Source organism: Ixodes scapularis, unplaced genomic scaffold, assembly GCF_016920785.2.
Source record: "Ixodes scapularis isolate PalLabHiFi unplaced genomic scaffold, ASM1692078v2 PGA_scaffold6__148_contigs__length_123643588, whole genome shotgun sequence".
Lineage (NCBI taxonomy): Eukaryota > Metazoa > Arthropoda > Arachnida > Ixodida > Ixodidae > Ixodes > Ixodes scapularis.
This window is the reverse complement of record NW_024609881.1, coordinates 15,807,779-15,827,323: the sequence shown is the minus strand read 5'-3', so window position 1 is coordinate 15,827,323 and position 19,545 is coordinate 15,807,779. Positions and strand designations below refer to the sequence as shown.

The 19,545-nt window shown below is 46.2% G+C and overlaps 1 protein-coding gene across 1 annotated transcript; it reads left to right on the top strand.

The window, feature by feature from the left end:
* The first annotated feature begins 6,433 nt into the window (after nucleotides 1-6,433).
* LOC120843232 lies at nucleotides 6,434-7,499 on the top strand. Its single transcript, XM_040214518.1, has 2 exons — nucleotides 6,434-6,458; nucleotides 6,526-7,499. Exons 1-2 carry the CDS (start codon nucleotides 6,434-6,436, stop codon nucleotides 7,497-7,499), a joined length of 999 nt encoding a protein of 332 aa, XP_040070452.1.
* Nucleotides 7,500-19,545: the final 12,046 nt, after the last annotated feature.

Here is a 19,545-nt window from a genome sequence, read left to right as displayed (position 1 = left end):
CTCTCACGCAGCAGAAACAAATGCCAAAACTTTAGTTTCACTATCGAAGCACATGCCAAGGCAACTAATTTGCATTTTTGATCTATGTTGTGCTTGTGTCCTTAGAAACATAGATAAGGCATTGATTCTCCATTTAATTTCAATGAGCAGTTTCATTCGCTGCAGATTGCCAGAGTCCTGGAGCTGAATGTGAGGCCGATGCCGACCCTGCCACAGTTGCAGCCGCTTCCGGTCTGGCCCACTTTACCAGTGCTGGTGAGAACAGCGCAGCCACCATCATGGGTGTGTTTCATTTGCCTTCACATTTGTAGTAGTCATTGGCCTGGTACACAGCACACGCTCCTCTACAGCATTCTAACCATGGTGCAAGAAGAACCCATTTAGGTGATGATGCTATCCGCATTCCTGTGGAAGGAGTGCGTCCGCAAATGCTTCGCACCGAGATGTGGAGAGGGCTGCTTGTTACCGAGCAATCGCGGGCCACCGTTTTTGGGTGCCATCTAACTGCGTCAGAAACAAGTGGCAAGCACGCACCAACCTTGGCCGCTAATCGGTTCTGTGTGCCTTGGCACCTTTCTTGAGTGCTGAAAGATGGCACCCTAATATGGAGGCAAGCTTATACAGCGCATGCCCAGCGGCGAACACAATCTGGACAGCCACCTAAATGGGTTCTTCGTACACCGCAATTGTTACTCGAAGAGGGTCGGAGGATATAACACTGTTATCATTGTCTGTGCTTGTATTGCCACGCGCATCAACGCAAGCGGGCACATAGCCTAGGATTCCACTTCCGTGCCGAGCGCGACGGACGTGTTATCATGTGCTCCGTCGGAGCGGCAAAAACGGCCGTGTCAGGCCGTGGTACATCTGTTTCTGGAAACCCGGAGGAATACAAGATCATCCTGCCCACTCTGCCTACTGGATACGTTGCCACCAACTCTGTTATTCTTCACTGCGATGTGAAAGGCCAGCCATACCGGATCCAAGACTTTTGCGACGAACTGCGGCGGCTGTTGGTGCTGAAAGACCTGGCGTCGGCGGGGCCGCACCAAATGAATCACGTGTGGATGCTCCGACTGCACACGCTCCAAGCGAAGCAAAGGTTAGTGGATGCAAAAGAGTTGACCGTGAAAGGGGGGCGTTGCCTCGTGCTGGACCCCGCCAACGCGGCGGTCAAACTCAAGCTGCATTGGGTGCCTTACGACGTACCGAACTGCCAAGTAAAGAAAGAGATGGAGCGGTATGACAAGGTGTCTGACATAACCAGAGACTTCTTCCGAGAGAAGGGTTTTGAGGCTGTCGAGTCGAACACCCGGTCTGTTCGCCGGACCCTCAAGGAAGGCTACACCACCGACAGCCTCCCCCATGAAATCCGTCTGGAAGGATGCAAGGTCCTTGTTGTCGTACCAGGACGGGCCCCGCTGTGTCTTAGATGCAGGCGGAAGGGGCACATCCGACGAGACTGCCGCGTCCCGCGCTGTACAGACTGTCACCGGTACGGCCACGAGACGGACGACTGTGTCAAGACGTACGCTTCTATCGCCCGAGACCGCAAGTCGGAGGACAATTCCGACTACGTCATGGACGACGCTGAAGCCGAGGAAGCCGTAGGAGGGTCACCGCCCGCCGCCCTGACACGGACGGAACCAAGCGGAGCGTCGAAACCCAACGACGACGGGGACCCTGACGCAGCGACTCCATCACAGGATCCTGAGGCGACGGTGCAGGTGCAAGTCTTGACCGGTGAGGGAACGAAGGAGCAGCTCGACGGTCAGAAAGCGTATCGTGAACGTGCGGCAACGACGGTAGGCCATCCTGAACACGACGACAGCAACGGAGGAGCGGACGACAGCAAAGACGTCGACATGGACTCAAGTCTGACCGGAAAGCGACCGGCTGTTGCACCAGAACCAGCCAGCGGGACTGCTACTCATGGGACAGCACCCAAAAAGAGTCGTGCAGTGAAACCGCGTTTTTCGACGGAAGACCGTCGCAAAGAAGACTCGCTGTCAGTTTCCACAATCACCCCGGTGTTTTAAGTCTCCGGATACAGGATGAGGCTCAGTTGGGTAGCGTTCCTTTCTATTCGATTTAATTTCAATGCTCAACGACTCGAGCAGTTTTTTATTTAACGAGTCCGTACGATTCGCGACTTTAAACGTACGTGGCTTAAACGCACGGAAGAAACAATACCAGCTGCAGCGACTACTGGCTGAAGAGAAAATTGATTTTCTAGCGCTCCAGGAGACAAAAATGGCCTCCGACGACGAAATAGAACAAGCGCTGCGGCCTTTCTTGAGCCGTTACGAGGTGTGCGTCAGTCACTCGAATGGGATGTCGGCAGGCTGTTTTTTGTTTTTGGCAAAGTCAGTGCCACTGCGAGACTTGAATGTCGTCGTTGATGAGCTGGGGCGCTTTGTTTTGTGCGACTTCACTTTATTTAACCGTGACTGGCGAGTCATGTGCATCTATGCGCCCAACAGAGCGAACGAGAGAGTATTGTTCTTTCAGTTTCTAAGCTCGTACATGCAGTGCGACAGAATAGTGGTTCTTTTGGGAGACTTTAATTGCGTATGCAGCCAGGCTGATCGAAGTTCAGGCGTGTCGTACCGAGATAGCAGCGTAGAATTACTAACCGAAATGTTGCAAGAACACGATCTGGAAGACGTAGAGCGCTCGAGGGCCAATCGCGACACTCTCCGTTTTACTCATTTTCAAAGGTCATCTAACACGCGTCTAGATCGAATCTACATGTCGGCCGAAGTAATCACCAATGTATCAGGCTACGTCGTAAAGCCCCTTTTTTTCACAGATCATTGCTTAGTCACTGTGACTCTGGGAAACAACAAGCAGCCTGAGAACAAATTTAGTTGGGACTTGTGGAAAATGAACAACCGGTTGCTAGATGACGCTGTTTTTGTTGAGAGCGCAATAGAGACGCTAAAGAAAATTGCCTCCGGAAAAGAAACATCCTTCCTTGAAAAATGGGAATATTTTAAAGAAGAGGTCAAACAAACGGCAATTGAAAGGTCTTCCTACTTAAAGTACGTGTCAAAAAAGAAGGAGAAAGAATTGCAGAAGTATTCGCATGAACTTTTTAAAAAAGAAGATAAAAACCCGTGCACGAACGTGGCAGAAATAAAAAAAGTGAGAAGCCAGTTAGATAACTTACACCAAGAGCGTTATCGCGGTGCGATCGTGCGAGCTAGAGCAGATAAGTTTCTGTTGGGCGAGCAGCCCACTCGACGTGCCCTGGCCGAAGAAAGAAAGTACGCGCAAGATAAGGAAATCACGATGATTAGTCACAATGGTACTATAAGTGGTGACAAAACGTTTATAGAGAATGCCTTTCTTGAATATTATAAACAGCTATTTGGAGGCTGCCAGCAGCAGATTAACACGGATGAGATTGACAGCTTACTCCAAGGAACACCACTGCTTACAGATGAAGAAAAAGAGTGGTTGGAGGAACCAATTACGCTCGGAGAAATAGAACGCGCAATAGATGGTTTGCCGGCGCATAAAATGCCCGGACCTGACGGCATAAGTGCCGAATTTTATCAAAAGTTCAAAGATTTAGTAGTCCCTTTTTTTCTGGAAGTCTTTCGCGAGGCGTATGAATTCAAAGCATTACCACCTTCCTTTCTGAAAACGTATACTGTGCTTATACCGAAAGGCACTGACGCGAATGCGGCAAGGCGCGTAAGTGAGTACCGACCGATCACTTTATGCAACGTCGATTATAAAATTTTTGCACGGGTTTTAACTAAGAGACTCCAGCAAGTCATATGTAATTTAGTAGGTGAACACCAAACATGTGGCATACGGGGAAGGTGTATCCAAACAAACATACATGTAAAACATATAAAATAGCGCAACAGAAACAAGGACAAGAAGTAAACAGGACAGCGCCTGTCCTGTTTACTTCTTGTCCTTGTTTCTGTTGCGCTATTTTATATGTTTTACTAAGATGAACCAACTAGCCCAACAACGTACCTTACTAAACATACATGTCGCACGAACAATTTTAGACACTGTTAGCAACGAAGGAGGCCAAGTGGCGATGCTGCAGATAGACTTACAGAAGGCCTTTGATCGTGTCCGACACGAGGTGCTCTGGAAAGTGCTAGAACGCGGTAATGTAGGGGCAGTTCTTTTGGAGGGAGCACGCATGTCGTACGCTGGGTGTGTTACACAATTAGTTATCAATAATTCTTTGACCCCTAAAATACCTGTATCTTCCTCCGTGAGACAGGGGTGTCCCATGTCACCGTTGTTGTTTGCGTTGTACTTAGAGCCCTTTTGTCTGAGTGTTATTCAAAGTGAAAAAGTGCACGGTTTTAGAATGGACTCAGTTGAGACAAAAGTGTTGTCTTACGCAGATGATATTGCCGTATTTTGTAGTGACAAAAGAAGCGTAGAGGAAGTTTTAAAACTGACACAGTCATTTTGCGCCTCCACGGGTGCCGTAGTGAACCTCGATAAGTGCTCCGGCGTTTGGCACGGTACTTGGGCTACAACACCAGCTTTGTACGAAGGTATTCGATGGCAGTGCACCCCGTGCAAGTATCTGGGAGTCCCACTACAGCACCTGAGGAAAACAAAGCCTTACTGGGAAAATGCCGTTGAGGACATAAAGAAACGCACCGCCTCATGGCGTAATCGTGACCTGTCTATTTTTACGCGAGCAACCGTGTGTAACATCTTCCTGACCGCGAAGATTTGGTATGTCCTACAGGTGCTATGCTGCCCCAGAATCTATATCCAGAAGATGCACCGCCTGTTCGCACTATTTATCTGGTTGTCATCAAGCGAGCCGATGTGTCGGGACAATCTGTTTCGTCGTGTGTCCAAGGGAGGGGTTGGACTGTCGCATCTTTTTATTCGTCAAACTGTGTCGCGGTTTCTTTTTCTGCGTGATCAGCGACACCCCCTTTTACGAACGATGTTTCAGACAAGGCTCAGGGACGCCCTACCGTCCTTTTTGGTCGCGTCAGACTCGGGGCCCCCAGCCAATCCAGTTGGGTTTATAAAGGAAGTTATAGAAGCCTTTCATTTTTTGGACGTAAGATTTTCACGGGAATATTTATCAACAGTATCGCGCAAAAAGTTGACGCGCGACCTCCTCGAGTTGTTATTCCCTGCTCCGTTGTATAGACTTCCTTATGTTTCGTGTCCGGGACAAGATGTTCTTGCCCGGGTAAAGAAAATGTGCGTCCCGCCTTGTGTCAAAACCTTTTTCTTCCGCCTCCATAGTGAAACGTTGCCTGTGAAGGTATGGCTCGATAGACGAGGCATTTACGTCCCATGGAGTGTAAATTGTCTACTTTGCAAACAACCGGAGACGATTGAACATGCATTCTTGTACTGCTGGGATGCAGTGTTCTTCTGGGACGTTTTGCAGCGGACTTTGAAAAAGGATTTACAGGTCAATCCTTTTTCAATTCGCTTCCTCCCGGTGGAAAAGCATTAAAGCGTACCCTATGATATGTTTATGGTATTAGGATTGCATAGCCTTTGGAAGTCTCGCATGGCGGTGCGCCACGCAGAGCAGCACCCTAAGTCGGCCCGCCTGTTTTTTGTTGAACTTGTTGTCCAAGTGAAGAGCGTTGTTGAACGTTTTGAAACCCCGCCAGAGTGGTTTAACCTGTTAGAAGAACTAACAGGAATGAAGGAATTTTAATCCTACGGACGGCTCCAAGTCGGAGTACATGGGTTTTTAATATGTGATGTGCGACTTGTGCGCAATAAAGAAAAAAAAAAAAAAGCGGGCACATAGCCTAGTGGTCACCGTGCGCGGCTTCCACGAAGAAGACCGAGGTTCAAACCCGGGCAGCGGACACACTTTTTTTTAACGTTCTTGTAAATTCGAGAACCTTCCTTCATGTTCATAATCAGAATGTCCTATGCACCGAACTTTTCTACGCCGATTGCTCGAAGGCCAGACATTTATAATACGGGCTCTGTGTGACGAGCTGGAGCCAATCTTGCCCAAGCGCTTGACACTGCTGCTACGCCGACGCCTGCGGCGCTCCTTATTTTGTTTTGGCACAAGTTCGCCTTATTAAACACTCAGTTTCTTTCGTTCTGTCTCGCCTCTTCACCAGTCATTCGTGACAGTATTAAAGAAATATCTACTCACACATGCTCTTTTCAAGATCGTTCCATGGCTAACAGCTGCAGAGATGACTGTACTTTTTCCAATCTTAAACTGTTTTTTGTATGCTTGGAGATGGCATATGCATTTATTCTGTTTGATTGAAAGTGGTAGCATAGGCTGACCTGAAGGGCATTAAATGTAGAGAATTACATGCACCAGATATTCAAGATACTAGTGTAAAAATGCAATATTGCTTCTATTTGCACCATTTGTTCATGTAGAAAGGTAGCCGAGTAGACAGAGTGTTGCAGCTTCCCCATTTTTTACTCGACAATGGTAGGGAAAAGCAGGAACCTTTGTGAATTGTGCAGGCTTCTGCATTATCGAATGTGCATATTCCCAATTGCCAATGTGAACAATTCCAGATGTTGAAGAGGAGCTGTGTCACCTCAAGCGAGATATCGGTGTTCAAGTGAACAGATGGACTGAGGGGAGAAGACAACTGATTACCATCTCCACTGTTAAGGACGAACAGGCACTGTTAGTGCTAACGGGCATTTCAAGCTTGGAGCTGTTCTATAACATTGCCAATTTGTTCACCGACGCTCGGAGGAAACAGTCGAAGAGGAGCTTCTCACTTAGCAATGAGGATGTCATCCTGCTCGTCTTCACCAAGCTTTACCACAATGTGTCTTTTTCGCTGCTGGCCGTCCTGTTTGACGTACACCGCACTACGGCGTCGAGTATCTTTAAGGAGGCCATTGTACTGCTAGCATCTGTGCTAGGGCATGCAATCTACTGGCCTGACAAGGACCACGTCACTGCATGCCTCACGAAGCACTTCGATAAATACCGCATGACAAGGGTGGTCTTGGACTGCACAGAGATTGCAATTGAGCGACCAAAAGACCTGCCATCACAGATCTTAACGTACAGCATTTACAGAAAAACCTATACTGCTAAGATTTTGATTTGCACAACCCCTGGAGGCCTCATTAGCTATGTGAGCCGTGCCTACGGAGGTAGGACCTCCGACACACACATAACCCGGGAAAGTGAAGTTCTGACCAAATGTGAGCCCCACATTGACAAGGTCATGGTAGATAGGGGCTTTTTAATTGAAGACTTGTGCTATGAGCATGGGCTCGAGATGATCCGGCCACCTTTTCTTGGCCAGAAGAAGCAGCTGTCGCCTGGTGACGCAAAAAGAAATGCCAGCATTGCGAGTGCCAGAGTGCATGTAGAAAGAAGCATTCAGCGCATCAAACGCTTCAAGATCTTGCAGCAGCGGTTCCCACTTGATCTGCTTGCATTCCTTGACAGCATTGTCACTACGCTTGCAGGAATTGTAAATATATCGAAGCCACTGTTTGCAGACGACAAATATTTGTTTCCGTGAAAGCCGAGTTCCATGCCAGCGACACGTTTTCTTTTACTTTTAGCTTCTCAGTAACTTTTGCTCGAAATAGTGATAACAATAAAGTTTGACGTCAAGTTCTACAAGCTTTTTTTTTGTGCATGTTCAATGCCCAAGGCTCTAGTCATAGATACTGAATTCCAAATCGAAGAAAACGGGTGTAATCACTAATCCTATGATGGAGGCACGAAGCTTTTACTGATTGTGGGATTAAGGAACAATCGATTATGCTTGTACCAGTGGGAAATGAGTGACATGATCCTTTATCATACCATAGTCTAAAAGAACAAAAGACACTTAAACAACTTGACATCATAAGTGAAGGTGAGCAGCTGAGCGTAAGAGGACCAAGAATTGATCACCTGGGCCTGTTAGCGGATGTCAAGTCTAACAGCTTAAGTGAACCAGGTACTATCGTGGACACTGTTAGCTATAACACGGCAGCAGCTGCCGTTCCGTACCCCCAGCGCCTCATAGCAGGCGCCGTCCGAAACCCCACGCATGCGCCGTGTGGCGGACTCGCTCTTCCCGCCTGCGAGCATACCCTCGCTTTGTCGTCTGCTAGGCACAGAGCAGACGACGCCACAGCGCTTGCCAATTTTCCCTGAACACGGTTCAGCAAACCACCGCGTAAGAGGTGTCCACGGTTGATTCCCTGACTCCGCTGGCTAAGGATAATCATCGCCACTAATTGGAATATCACGGTAGACTACTTTTTTTTCTTTTTTTTTTTTATGAGACAAACTTGCGGTTATACTCCGTTTCACTTAGGTCTAAGCGCAGCGGGCGCTACGAGACGATAGGATCAACCAAAAGCGACAAAAGCTCACTTTTTGCACCTTATTGTGTCCCCCGGTGATGCACTCCGTGACATTGCACCTTTGCCGCTATTTGATTGGCTATGTCGTTTTGTAGCGTACGCTGCATTCGGACTTAAGGTGAAACGGAGTATAAGTGTATTTCTGTATCACACCTGCTGCGCTCATACTGGTTTGCGAGCGCATATTGTGAAAGATGCATCGCGAAATCCTGTTTCTAAAAGAGCAAAAAAAAAAAAAAAACGTAGACAGGGCTAATGCCTTAATGACTCTGCAATCTCCCCCCATCAAAATCGCAGGTTTAAAATGAGTTTGAGACCAGTTCGGTAGGGCCAGGGTACCAGACGAGCAGCACTGCGGCATCGCCTACTCTGCGCCTAGCAGACGACAAAGCGAGGGTGTGCTCGCAAACGGGAAGAGCGAGTCCGCCACACGGCGCATGCGCGGAGTTTCGGACGGCGCCTGCTAGGAGGCGCTGGGAGTACGGGACGGCCGCCGCTGCGGTGTTATAGCTAACAGTGTCCGCGATAGCACATAATTCTAGACATGTACGTACCATAAAAAAATAATTTGCACAAGAGGTATATTTAACTCTTAAAACACCTTTGACATATCAAAATAGTTTTCATCTACTTGTCCTCCACTCATAACATATAACTCACAGCAGTCTAAAACATTTTAAACAAAAAAGGCATCTGGGTGTACACAATTTTGAAAGAACACCTTAAAAAAAATTCATGAAACAGGGAAGTGGGATGACTGTTAATAATAGTACGTGCATCACAACTTTTTAAGATTAAGACAACCACTTTTCCAGTTGCGACTGTTGTGATTGCGTGAACAAATGACATGCAAGGTTCCAAAATGGTGGAAAGACGCCCCAAGGTAATGTCTTCAATGAGTGGCCACATACTGTACAAAACCAGTGGGTGTAAGGAGCACTGAAAACAATGACTGCAGAGAAGCATAAAACGAAGCAGTGCTTATGCTGATCCGAAATTTAAATGACAAAGCAAAGCAGGAGTGATAGGCGGGATGCTACACGCTCCAAAACATCGCTCATGCAGCGCTATCTCAAACAGATGGCCGTATTTTAAAAAAAAAAGGCCCGACTGAATGAGGCCGATGAGACATCCCCTCTACCCTTCGCTTCGTCTCCTTGAGGAGGTGAACTGAAGCAAAGAGGAGAGAGGCGTGGCCGCTTGCTCTCATCCTCAACAGTTCTGAGAGAATCGCAATGTCACATTCCTCCTTCAATGGCACCCTTATTTTTCCAAAAATATGGCAAGCTGTTCGAGATACTGCTGTACGAGTTATGTTGTGGGGCTTCTAGCATCCTGTTGGAACACTTCTGCAGCCTTGTAAATCCAAATTTCAGTTCAGCATCCTGTTTCACAGTGCTGAATTGGCGGTCGTGTAAAATCGGAGAATCACACAAACCCAGTGCATAGGAGGCTAAACCGCAGTAATAAGTGGTATCATATACTCCTTAAAGAAGAAAACCGCCCTCTCAATTACATCTCTGAAAAATACTTCATCAAAATGCACAGAAAAAAGTATGTGCGTGTGCTCGTCTTGATAGACAAAGAAGTCTGTGCTTCGAATCTGAGCAATACCCATTTGCGCTTGCACCTGGCAATAATACCTGCTTGTTTTCTTAAGCATATGATTATCACTGTTCATTATCATCTCTCTGCTCTTGAAACCTTGCATGCCATCTGTGCACTTTACCTCAATCAATCGACGTTCACAACAGTCGCAAGTGACGATCCCGTCAGGACTTGCCCCAACACATGGCTCCGACTCCATTATCAGAAGCCCGCTGTCTTGGATCGTGAGGTTGGCGTGGGTTGACTCCTGCAAGTACTTCCTCTTGGCAGTGCTTTCGTCTTGCGACCCTTTTGCCATTGCAGCTGACTGGAAGGTCGACTCTCGCATGAGGACCTTAAACAAGGGACGCAAATCATGGGGACCCATTTTTGTCCTCAAGGTCTTCACCCTCGTGTAGACGCTGTAGGCCACCGATGCACTAATCAGGCCAGTTCTGTATTCCATCCATAGTGGCGATTCTGCTTGTTGGATGGTAAGTGTGGCAATCTCTTCCACAACAGCCTTTGAAAACATTTCTTGGAGGGCTTCGTAGAAGCTGTCATCAGATGCTTGATTATCTCTGCTCATCATTCTTAATGCCTCGGTTAGTGTCGCTGGCCTCTGTGGTGGGGATGGCGACTCCTCTGGCTCGATGCACTGAAAAGCTACAAGACAAAATCATGACACAACTTTATCCGTCCCAGCTTCTCGCAGAGGTACGTCATTGTCAAGCAGTAGGATACATCCCACTTGAGAGAGGGTTCCATTCTCGGTCCCTATTTTGAGTATTTCAGCATAATTAATTTATATATATTTCAACAAGATTTATCGAGTCCACATGAAAGCATATGCAGCACATCACAGTTAGTGGTTTTTACCAATGAGGCTCAACTATCGGTGAAAGGAAACAAGCAAGCTCGATTGCTGGTCCTTCAAATTAAAGCATATCTATGTGTGGCAGTAAATTCATTGCATACCTTGAGGGTCAACTTTTCCTAATATTAGGCTTTCGCACCTTCCATCCCTTGTATAGATAAAGCACCTGGGCCTCTACTGGTATATGGTGGCTTACGGGAACGCGACAGAACAGCACACGACAAAACAGCAGCGACAAAACAGCACGGTCAAAACAGCACGCGTCAAAACAGCACAGCGTCAAAACAGCACGGCGACAAAACAGCACGCGTCAAAATAGCACGCGACAAAACAGCACAGCGTCAAAACGGCACAACGACAAAAGAGCACGTGCCAAAACAGCACGGCGTCAAAACAGCACAGTGACAAAACAGCACGCATGTAGCAACTTCGAGCGCGCTCTTCACCTTTCTCTGCGCAAATAATTTTGAACCTCCCTGACCCTTTCATATTTTGGTGCTAGGTTGTAAAGGATGGGGGCATACTTGAAGAGATTGGGTAGTTAAAGGTGATATCTTCGCGTCGATGTTGGCCGCGTTGTCTGGTCTTTTCTGTAGGACCAGAGAAAGCGGAAAAGTTATTGGAACAAAGAAATCCATAAGTTCAAGTTATGAACCGTCTGGTTTGCGGCGGTCCGGTAAGGTTCCATAGTACTCGTCGTTTCATAATACCACCAAAGCGTAAAACGCCCCCCCCCCAAAAAAAAAAAAAATAAAGAAGAAAAGAGCGGGATTTGCGTCGATTACAAATGCATTGATAAAACCGGTAAGATAAGGTGACTTTAATGTTGAGCGTATTCAAGGTGTACCATGGGCACCGATTCTGCGCGGTTCATTCGCCGTGAATAAAATGTGCAGAAAACTCGCGGCTGCAGCTTGCAGGCGAGAAGTCGTTTTGAATTAAATACACAGATTATTTCCGACGAAGGCCTCGATCGAGGGGAAACCGGTGAAGCATAAACAAGCCATCCGATTAATTAGTTTTTTTTTTTTTGTAGACGACATTGTTAGCAAATTTGCGCGTCAAAATTAGCAGAACTGCTCGAGAAATAGCCAGAATACGCTAAAGCAAAGGCTTCGGTACTGCCCAGGGCACCTTCATATGCCCGTCGAATATACCCCCCCCCCCCTCCGTCCTTGCTCCCAAGAAAACGGATTTGACAAATCGGCCCTCGACGAGTTGGCTTTCGACGAATTAGCTTAGACCCTCCATTCCTTTACAGTGCCTACAATGAGACATACATTTTAGAGCGGAGCTCTTAGGGGCCCGTTTCCGGCTTGAGCGGCGTCGGCGTTCGCGTCTGTGTCGCCGTCGGCGTCGGCGTCTGTGTCGCCGTCGGCGTAACTACGGGGTCACGTGACCCCCCCAGGTCACGTGACCCCCAGGTCACGTGACCCCCTCACGTCACGTGACCCGCCTCAGATCACGTTACCCCCTGAGGCCACGTGACCCCACTGAGGCCATGTGACCCCCCTGAGGTCACGTGACCCCCTTGGGGACACGTGACCCCCCAAGTTCATGTGACAACCCTGAAGTCACGCGACCCCCGAGGTCTCGTGACCCCCTGACGTCACGCGAGCCCCCTTAGGTCACGTGACCTCAAGGAGTCACCTATCCCCCAGTACGCTTCCATCTTCCTCCTCAAGAGCTGCGCTCTAACCGGAGTTACAAACGGCTTTTATTTTTTTAACTACATATACGCTATATATAGGGTTCAGCGTTTTCGGCTTAAAGAGAATAAAACCGGGAAAATTACGCCGAATTATTTTTTTCAAATTCGGTTTTAACTGAAAAAGGTCAGTATTTTCGAGGGAGTTCGGAGAGGCCGGGAGGGGGGGGGGGGGGGTATGCTACGACTCATTACTGACCGTACGCCACTTCCTTTTTTTCAGCTTTCAGCTTGTTTTCAGTGTGTCTCCGAGATCGGTTCGACGTTCAACAAAAGCTCCGGGGGCCCAAGGGTCTTCAGGACGATATCTGGGTGTTTCACCTGATATGAAGTTGTGTGCCGAATTCTTTGTTCAAAGAAGAGAGTTTAATCGTGAACTGAACAATGAAAATCAAGGACGTCCGTAAATGCCGCACATTTTTAACACCCCTAGCTTCCGTCTACTAGAGGAGGACATCAATGCGATTGTTTTATTGTCGTTTCTGTGGTCGGCGCGAATTTACCACCCCTCGCAGTCGTGAAAATGGGGGAAAAAACGCACTGAGTACAATGCTAGCAAATTTTTGAATACTGATATTTGCCTCTCCGACCGAAGTGGTAGTGAAGCTCATGTACGTCCAGTGTACGTACAAATACGAGCACACGACGATAATGTCAGATCACGATAGGGTCCCAGTGCGCCTGGCAGAACAGGTCACGTCGGTTGCCACAGACAGCCACATTCCTGGTTTACTCAGTATACATTTTAAACAAGCGCTTTTAAATAGTGCATTTTCGTCAGTATACCGGTTTTCGTCAAAACACAGAAAAGAATCGAGAAGTTTATGAGTCTACAAATATTCACCGCAATAAACCGCAAAAATTCTCTTTGGAATAAGAACAGTTTTTATTCCAAACAGAAAAAAGGTACGCCGAATATAGAAATAATAAAAACCGAAAATGCCAAACCCTAGCTATATTGTCAATCTCCTGTTTTGACACAGTGCTGTTTTGTCGCGTTGCTGTTTTGACGCCGTTCTCTTCTGTCGCTGTGCCCATTTGACGTTGTGCTGTTTTGTCGCTGTGCTGTTTTGACGCTGTGCTGTTTTGACGCCGCACTGTTTTGGCACGTGCTCTTCTGTCGCTGTGCTGTTTTGACGCTGTGCTGTTTTGTCGCGTGCTATTTTGACGCGTGCTGTTTTGTCGCCGTGCTGTTTTGACGCTGTGCTGTTTTGACGCGTGCTGTTTTGACCGTGCTGTTTTGTCGCGTGCTGCTTTGTCGTGTGCTGTTCTGTCATGGTGCCGTGGCTTACCCCTAGCAGCTACCACCAGTACAATAATTGAATATCTTGGGTGAAAATTATTACTTTGCAATTTTTGAGCTAAGCAAAGCAAAGGAAGTTTTCACATTCTGCGTCACGGAAAAAGACAAAAAGAATTGTGGCGTTCTCATGAAGAAGCAAAGACCACGAGGATAGGAGATTTGGCGATGACTGAATAGGACGGGTGGGCTTGGCTGTGACCTGGAGATCAGTGACTCTCAGCAACAAGCTGAAGAGCGACAAGGAATTTCCTGTACCTACCCATTCCCGGCGCCGGCCCGAACGGACACTGTGAGAAACCTCTGCACCCCCCTACTGTTGGCAATGATCCGAGGCAACCCAAAGCATGACCAGAGTCCCTCCCCTCACACAGTGACAAGGACGCACATCCATCAATATAGGTTAACTTCCGTTGAAACATATTCACTGAAGTGGTCGCCTGAACGATGGATGTGAGTACCCACATCTTGTAGATATGTAAATACTTGAGCGCTGACATGTCATATTTTATTAATATACATTTATTTACTCTTCCAACCGCATGCATACTTTTCTTTCACTCTTGTGGTTGGCCAGAGTAAATGTATATTAATAAAATATGACATATCAGCGCTCAAGTATTTATGTTGCAATGTTTCATCGGCGACATTGCAATGTTTCATCGGCGACATCGGCAGTTACAAGTGTAAACAAGTTTCCGTTATCGCTTGGCCACTCGTGGACTGGTCAGCAGGTGACCCCTACGGTGCAGTTTTCGTTGGAACCCAACGAGTTTCCATCAAGAGCCACATCGACCTCAGCGCCACAGGGTAGAAAAGCGGCAGCATCCTTCAACTTCGCCAGTGGGCCTGACAGCAAGTGCCGGATCAGGATGCCTAAGTTTTTTGTCGTTTCGTTGCAGGTTAGTAAATTCAAATACTTTGAATTCAAAAGCAACTTTTTGTGTTTGTTTGTGCTGCCAGGCCCCAAGGCATGCTTTACGTTGTATCTTGAATTTCTAGAGCTGTTTAGCGTTGTTGATGCATATGTCCAAAGTGAGGGATTTGGGTTGTTTCTACTACTTGGTGGGGATATTGAAACCAACCCTGGACCCATGACCAAAGCGCAAGAGGAGTTACTCAACAAAGTTTATGAAATAGTTGTGACGCTTCAGACCGGGCAACATCCTCCAGGAAGTAAAAGACCTAAAGGCTAAGCAACATTCCACCGAGAAATCGCTGAGTAATCTCGCTGCACGCGTCGACCAGTTAGAGAGTGATATTTCTACGGTAAAATCAGTCAGCGTTAACAGCGACGTGGGCCCTTCCCCACAGATAGCCGCGGCTGCTAACGAGATATCGGAGCTCAGGGCACGCTGCGATGACGCGGAGAGCAGAGCGCGCAGATCAAATCTTCTTTTTTTTGGCTTCCCCGATAAGGATAAGGAAACATGGGCGCAGTCGGAAAAGACTGTTGTAGACGAGTGCCTCGACAAGTTAGGAGTTGTTCTTGCACCGTCGTGTATCGAAAGGGCGCATCGTCTCGGTATGTTTTCTCAGCAAAAGTGTCGCCCAATAATTGTAAAAATGTTTTCATACAAAGATAAAGAGTCCGTACTTTCTAAGGCCTACAAATTCAAAGGAACATCATTTTCCGTGAGTGAGGATTTCATACCATCAGTGCGACTTGCGCGGCGAAAGCTAGTAGAATTTGCAAGACCACAAGATATACCTTTCAAGCTGCGCTTCGACAAACTGCTGATTGGAAATAAGTGCTATATCTATGTACCTCAAACAGACTGTGTCAGTGAAGTGAACTCATACGGGCCAGAACAGAATTTACCTAGACGTAACGCCGAAATTACTAACCGTGCTTCCGCTCAGCCAGAGCGTGACATCGTAAATCCTAATCAAGCTTCAACTTCGTCATAACGTTCAAGGAGGCGTGAGGCTGCTACTACCAATACTTTGCCTAATAATAATATTTCTGTTCTTTTTACGAACATTAGAAGCATTATGAATAAACGGGACGATCTGTCATCAGTTGTGGACTCTTCTAACGCGGATGTTGTCGTGTTAAGCGAGACATGGTTGTCCAGTAAGATACGCAACTGTGAAATTTTGCACTGTCAGAGACGTTTCAACTTCTATCGTCACGACAGGGAAGAAAGAAAGGGTGGCGGGGTGTTGGTCGCGGTAGCAGAAAATGTACCATCGTTTTCTATCAATATTGTTTCTGAACTCGAGCTGCTATGGGTTGGTTTCCAGTTAAAAAATAAAAAATACATTTTAGGCGTGTGTTATCGCCCTCCTTCTAGCAATACTGCGTTTATAACGAATCTGCACGATGCGATCAACTCAGTCATTGTTCGTTTCCCGAATGCACCGATACTACTGTTGGGTGATTTCAACTACCCATCTATAATATGGTCAGACGAGGGTGCCAACCTTAGTCACTTCTCTTCTGAATGTAGTGAGTTTTTGAATCTTTGTTTAGATTTTAATTTCTCTCAGACTGTTACAAAACCGACGCGTACGACTACAACAACTGCTGCTGTGCTTGATCTCATATTAACAACATCGCCTGAGCTGATCTCCTCGTTAACTTACATGCCTGGTCTCAGTGATCATTCCCTACTACACTTTTTTTTTAAACATTCCTGGACGCAATCAGACGAAAACATTTTTGGACTATGCTAGGGCTGATTTTAATTCAATCAACAACACACTTTGCCATTTTCTAGAGGACTACATGGGTTGTTTTGCTGAGCGCTCAGTTGATGATAACTGGTGTTTATTTAAAGAGAAAGTTATGTCACTCATGAACGCCCATGTTCCCCTTCGCGTGGTATCTTCTTCACCAGAATCTCCATGGTACAGCGTGACATTAAAAAAGCTGTCAAATAAAAAGAAACGATTATTTCGCACTGCAAAGCTATCGGACCATGTACAACGCTGGGAGGCTTACCATGTTGCAGCTAACGTATATAAGAAAGCAGTCGAAGAGGCAAAATTATATTACTTTAACAATACGCTGCCGTCAATGTTGCTTAACAATCCGCGTCAATTCTGGAAAGTTATTAACCCTCCTTCTAGTTCTGGCATAGTGCTTAGGGACACCCATGGAGAGGAGGTGCCAAGTGAAGTGTGTTCTTTTTTGTTAAATGATGTGTTTGTTGGATCTTTTTCATGCACGGTAACCTCAGATTGTCCTGTATTTAGAACTTATGATTTTTTGCCCATGTTTCCTGTTATTGTAAACTGTGAAGGTGTATCTAATATTATTGAAAACCTTAAAACCAATACCACCGCAGGCATTGATAATATTAATGCTAAGTTTTTGAGAAACACTAATACGTACTCATGCGTTATCTTATCTAAATTATTTTCGCAATCACTCGAACAAAGAGAATTGCCAAAAGATTGGAAGGTGGGGAAGGTGATCCCTCTCCACAAAGGTGGCGATAAGCATAACCCTTTAAACTTTCGTCCCATTTCTTTAACGAGCATTCCTTGTAAAATCCTTGAGCACATAATTTACACTAACATTTTAAATTTTCTAGATTCAAATTCGTTTTTTAACTCAGCGCAACATGGATTTCGAAGGTTTTATTCATGTGAAACTCAACTCCTAACCTTTACTCATGACCTTCACGTAACACTTGACCGGGGTTCCAGGACTGACTGCATATTTCTTGATTTCTCAAAAGCTTTCAACAAGGTTCCTCACGCGCTGCTTCTTTATAAACTCCGTAAACTTAACATAGATCTAAATATAATCGCTTGGATAGAATCGTTTCTATCAGTCCGTTACCAATTTGTTCACGCTAACGGAACTAATTCTTCAACTTCACCTGTCAAGTCCGGTGTCCCACAAGGTTCCGTATTAGGTCCACTTCTATTTCTTATATATATTAACGATCTTCCCACGCATGTATCTTCTTCTATTAGCCTATTCGCTGATGACTGTGTAATTTATAAGGAAATCATTAACGACTCTGACATATCTGCTCTTCAGACCGATATTAACAACGTCACCCGCTGGTGCGATAATTGGCTTATGGAACTTAACACCTTTAAATGTAAATCTATGAGAGTGTCCCGTCAAAATAACACTTGTCCCTCCTACTGTATTAATAACTCCACCTTGCTTTCTGTGTCTACCTATATATCTCGGTGTTCATATAACCAACGATCTCTCCTGGAACATCCATGTCGACTATATCACTAACAACGCTAATCGCTTATTAGGCTATCTCAGAAGAAACTTTTCCCTTGCCCCTGTTTCACTTAAACTTCTCCTATATAAAACTTTAGTGCGCACCAAACTTGAGTATGCAGGCTCTATCTGGAACCCTGGCGTATCCCTAGCATCATCCATTGAATCCATTCAAAATCGCTCCGCACGTTTTATACTTTCTAACTATCATCGTACAGCCAGCGTCACCTCTATGAAAGCGTCTCTGCATTTGCCCAATCTCTCCTTTCGTAGAAAAATAGCTCGCCTCTGCTTATTTCACAAAATTTATCACTCTAACCCAGCACTTCGAGCCTCATTAATTTCAGAACCATCATACATATCGCCGCGCACCGATCATCCCCTAAAAGTAGGAATCCCCTACTGCATCACTTCCACCTTTTATGCCTCCTTCCTACCTCTGACCTCCGTCGACTGGAACCGCCTTCCCGCATCCGTAGTCTCACTTACTGACGCTGCTGATTTTAAAACCGCCATAACTGATGTTCTTAACAATGTTCCATAGCGATTCTGTACCTTGTGTTTTGTTTGTTTTTTGCGTTTTGTTTTTATTGTTCACCTTATATTGATGTATATATTTCCACTCCTCTCTGTAATGCCTTCGGGCCCTGAGAGTATAATAAATGAAATGAAATGAAATATATCTACTAGACATTGGTAAATTCTCACATATATCGTCCAGATGACCACCTCAGCCAAGATATTTCAGCCGAAGTTAATCTATACTGCTGGATGTGCGTCCTTGTCACTTTGCGATGGGACCCTTGCCGTGGTTCAGGTTGCCTCGGGTCATTGCCGAGAATAGGTTGGTACAGAGGTTCCTCCCGGTGCCAGTTCGGGCCACTGCCAAGAATGGATACATACAGGAAGTTTCTTGTCGCCTTTCGGGTTGTTGCCGAGAGTCATTGATGCTTCTCCGGGTCATAGCCAAGTCTACCCGTCCTATTGGTCATCGCTGAATCTCCTGTTCTCGTACTTTTCGCTTCTTCACAAGCATATCACACTTCTTTTTTGTCTCTTTCCCTGACGCGGAACGTGACAGGGCGCTTACCCATTATTCAGAATGATCCAAGTTAATCTATCCTGCAGACAACACTATAAGGAGCCCATATTGGTCATGTTTTTTTTGTTTTCCCAACAGATTCAAAATGTTTTCAGAGTAGCTCAGAACTGGCAATGATGCAACTGTTCCTTCAAGCTGTCAATCAGTATGTGGCAGCTGACAGGCGTTCTTTAAGCTAAAACTTTTAGACTGCAGTGTAATTCCATAATATTTTTTTCATTATAGGTGACTGCTAAATGTTACGGGCACAATACCAACAATCAAAGTAATTTGTGGACTAACCATGTACGGGGATTTCCTCGCGGTGACAGTGAGCAGCAGAGCGATATGGGAGCCCCTGCAGTAGCTTGCCCAGGACGTCTCCCTCCAGACTTGTGTCACTCGCTGTCTTGATCTAGAATTTCGAATAAGCAAGCACATTAGCCCTGGATTGGGT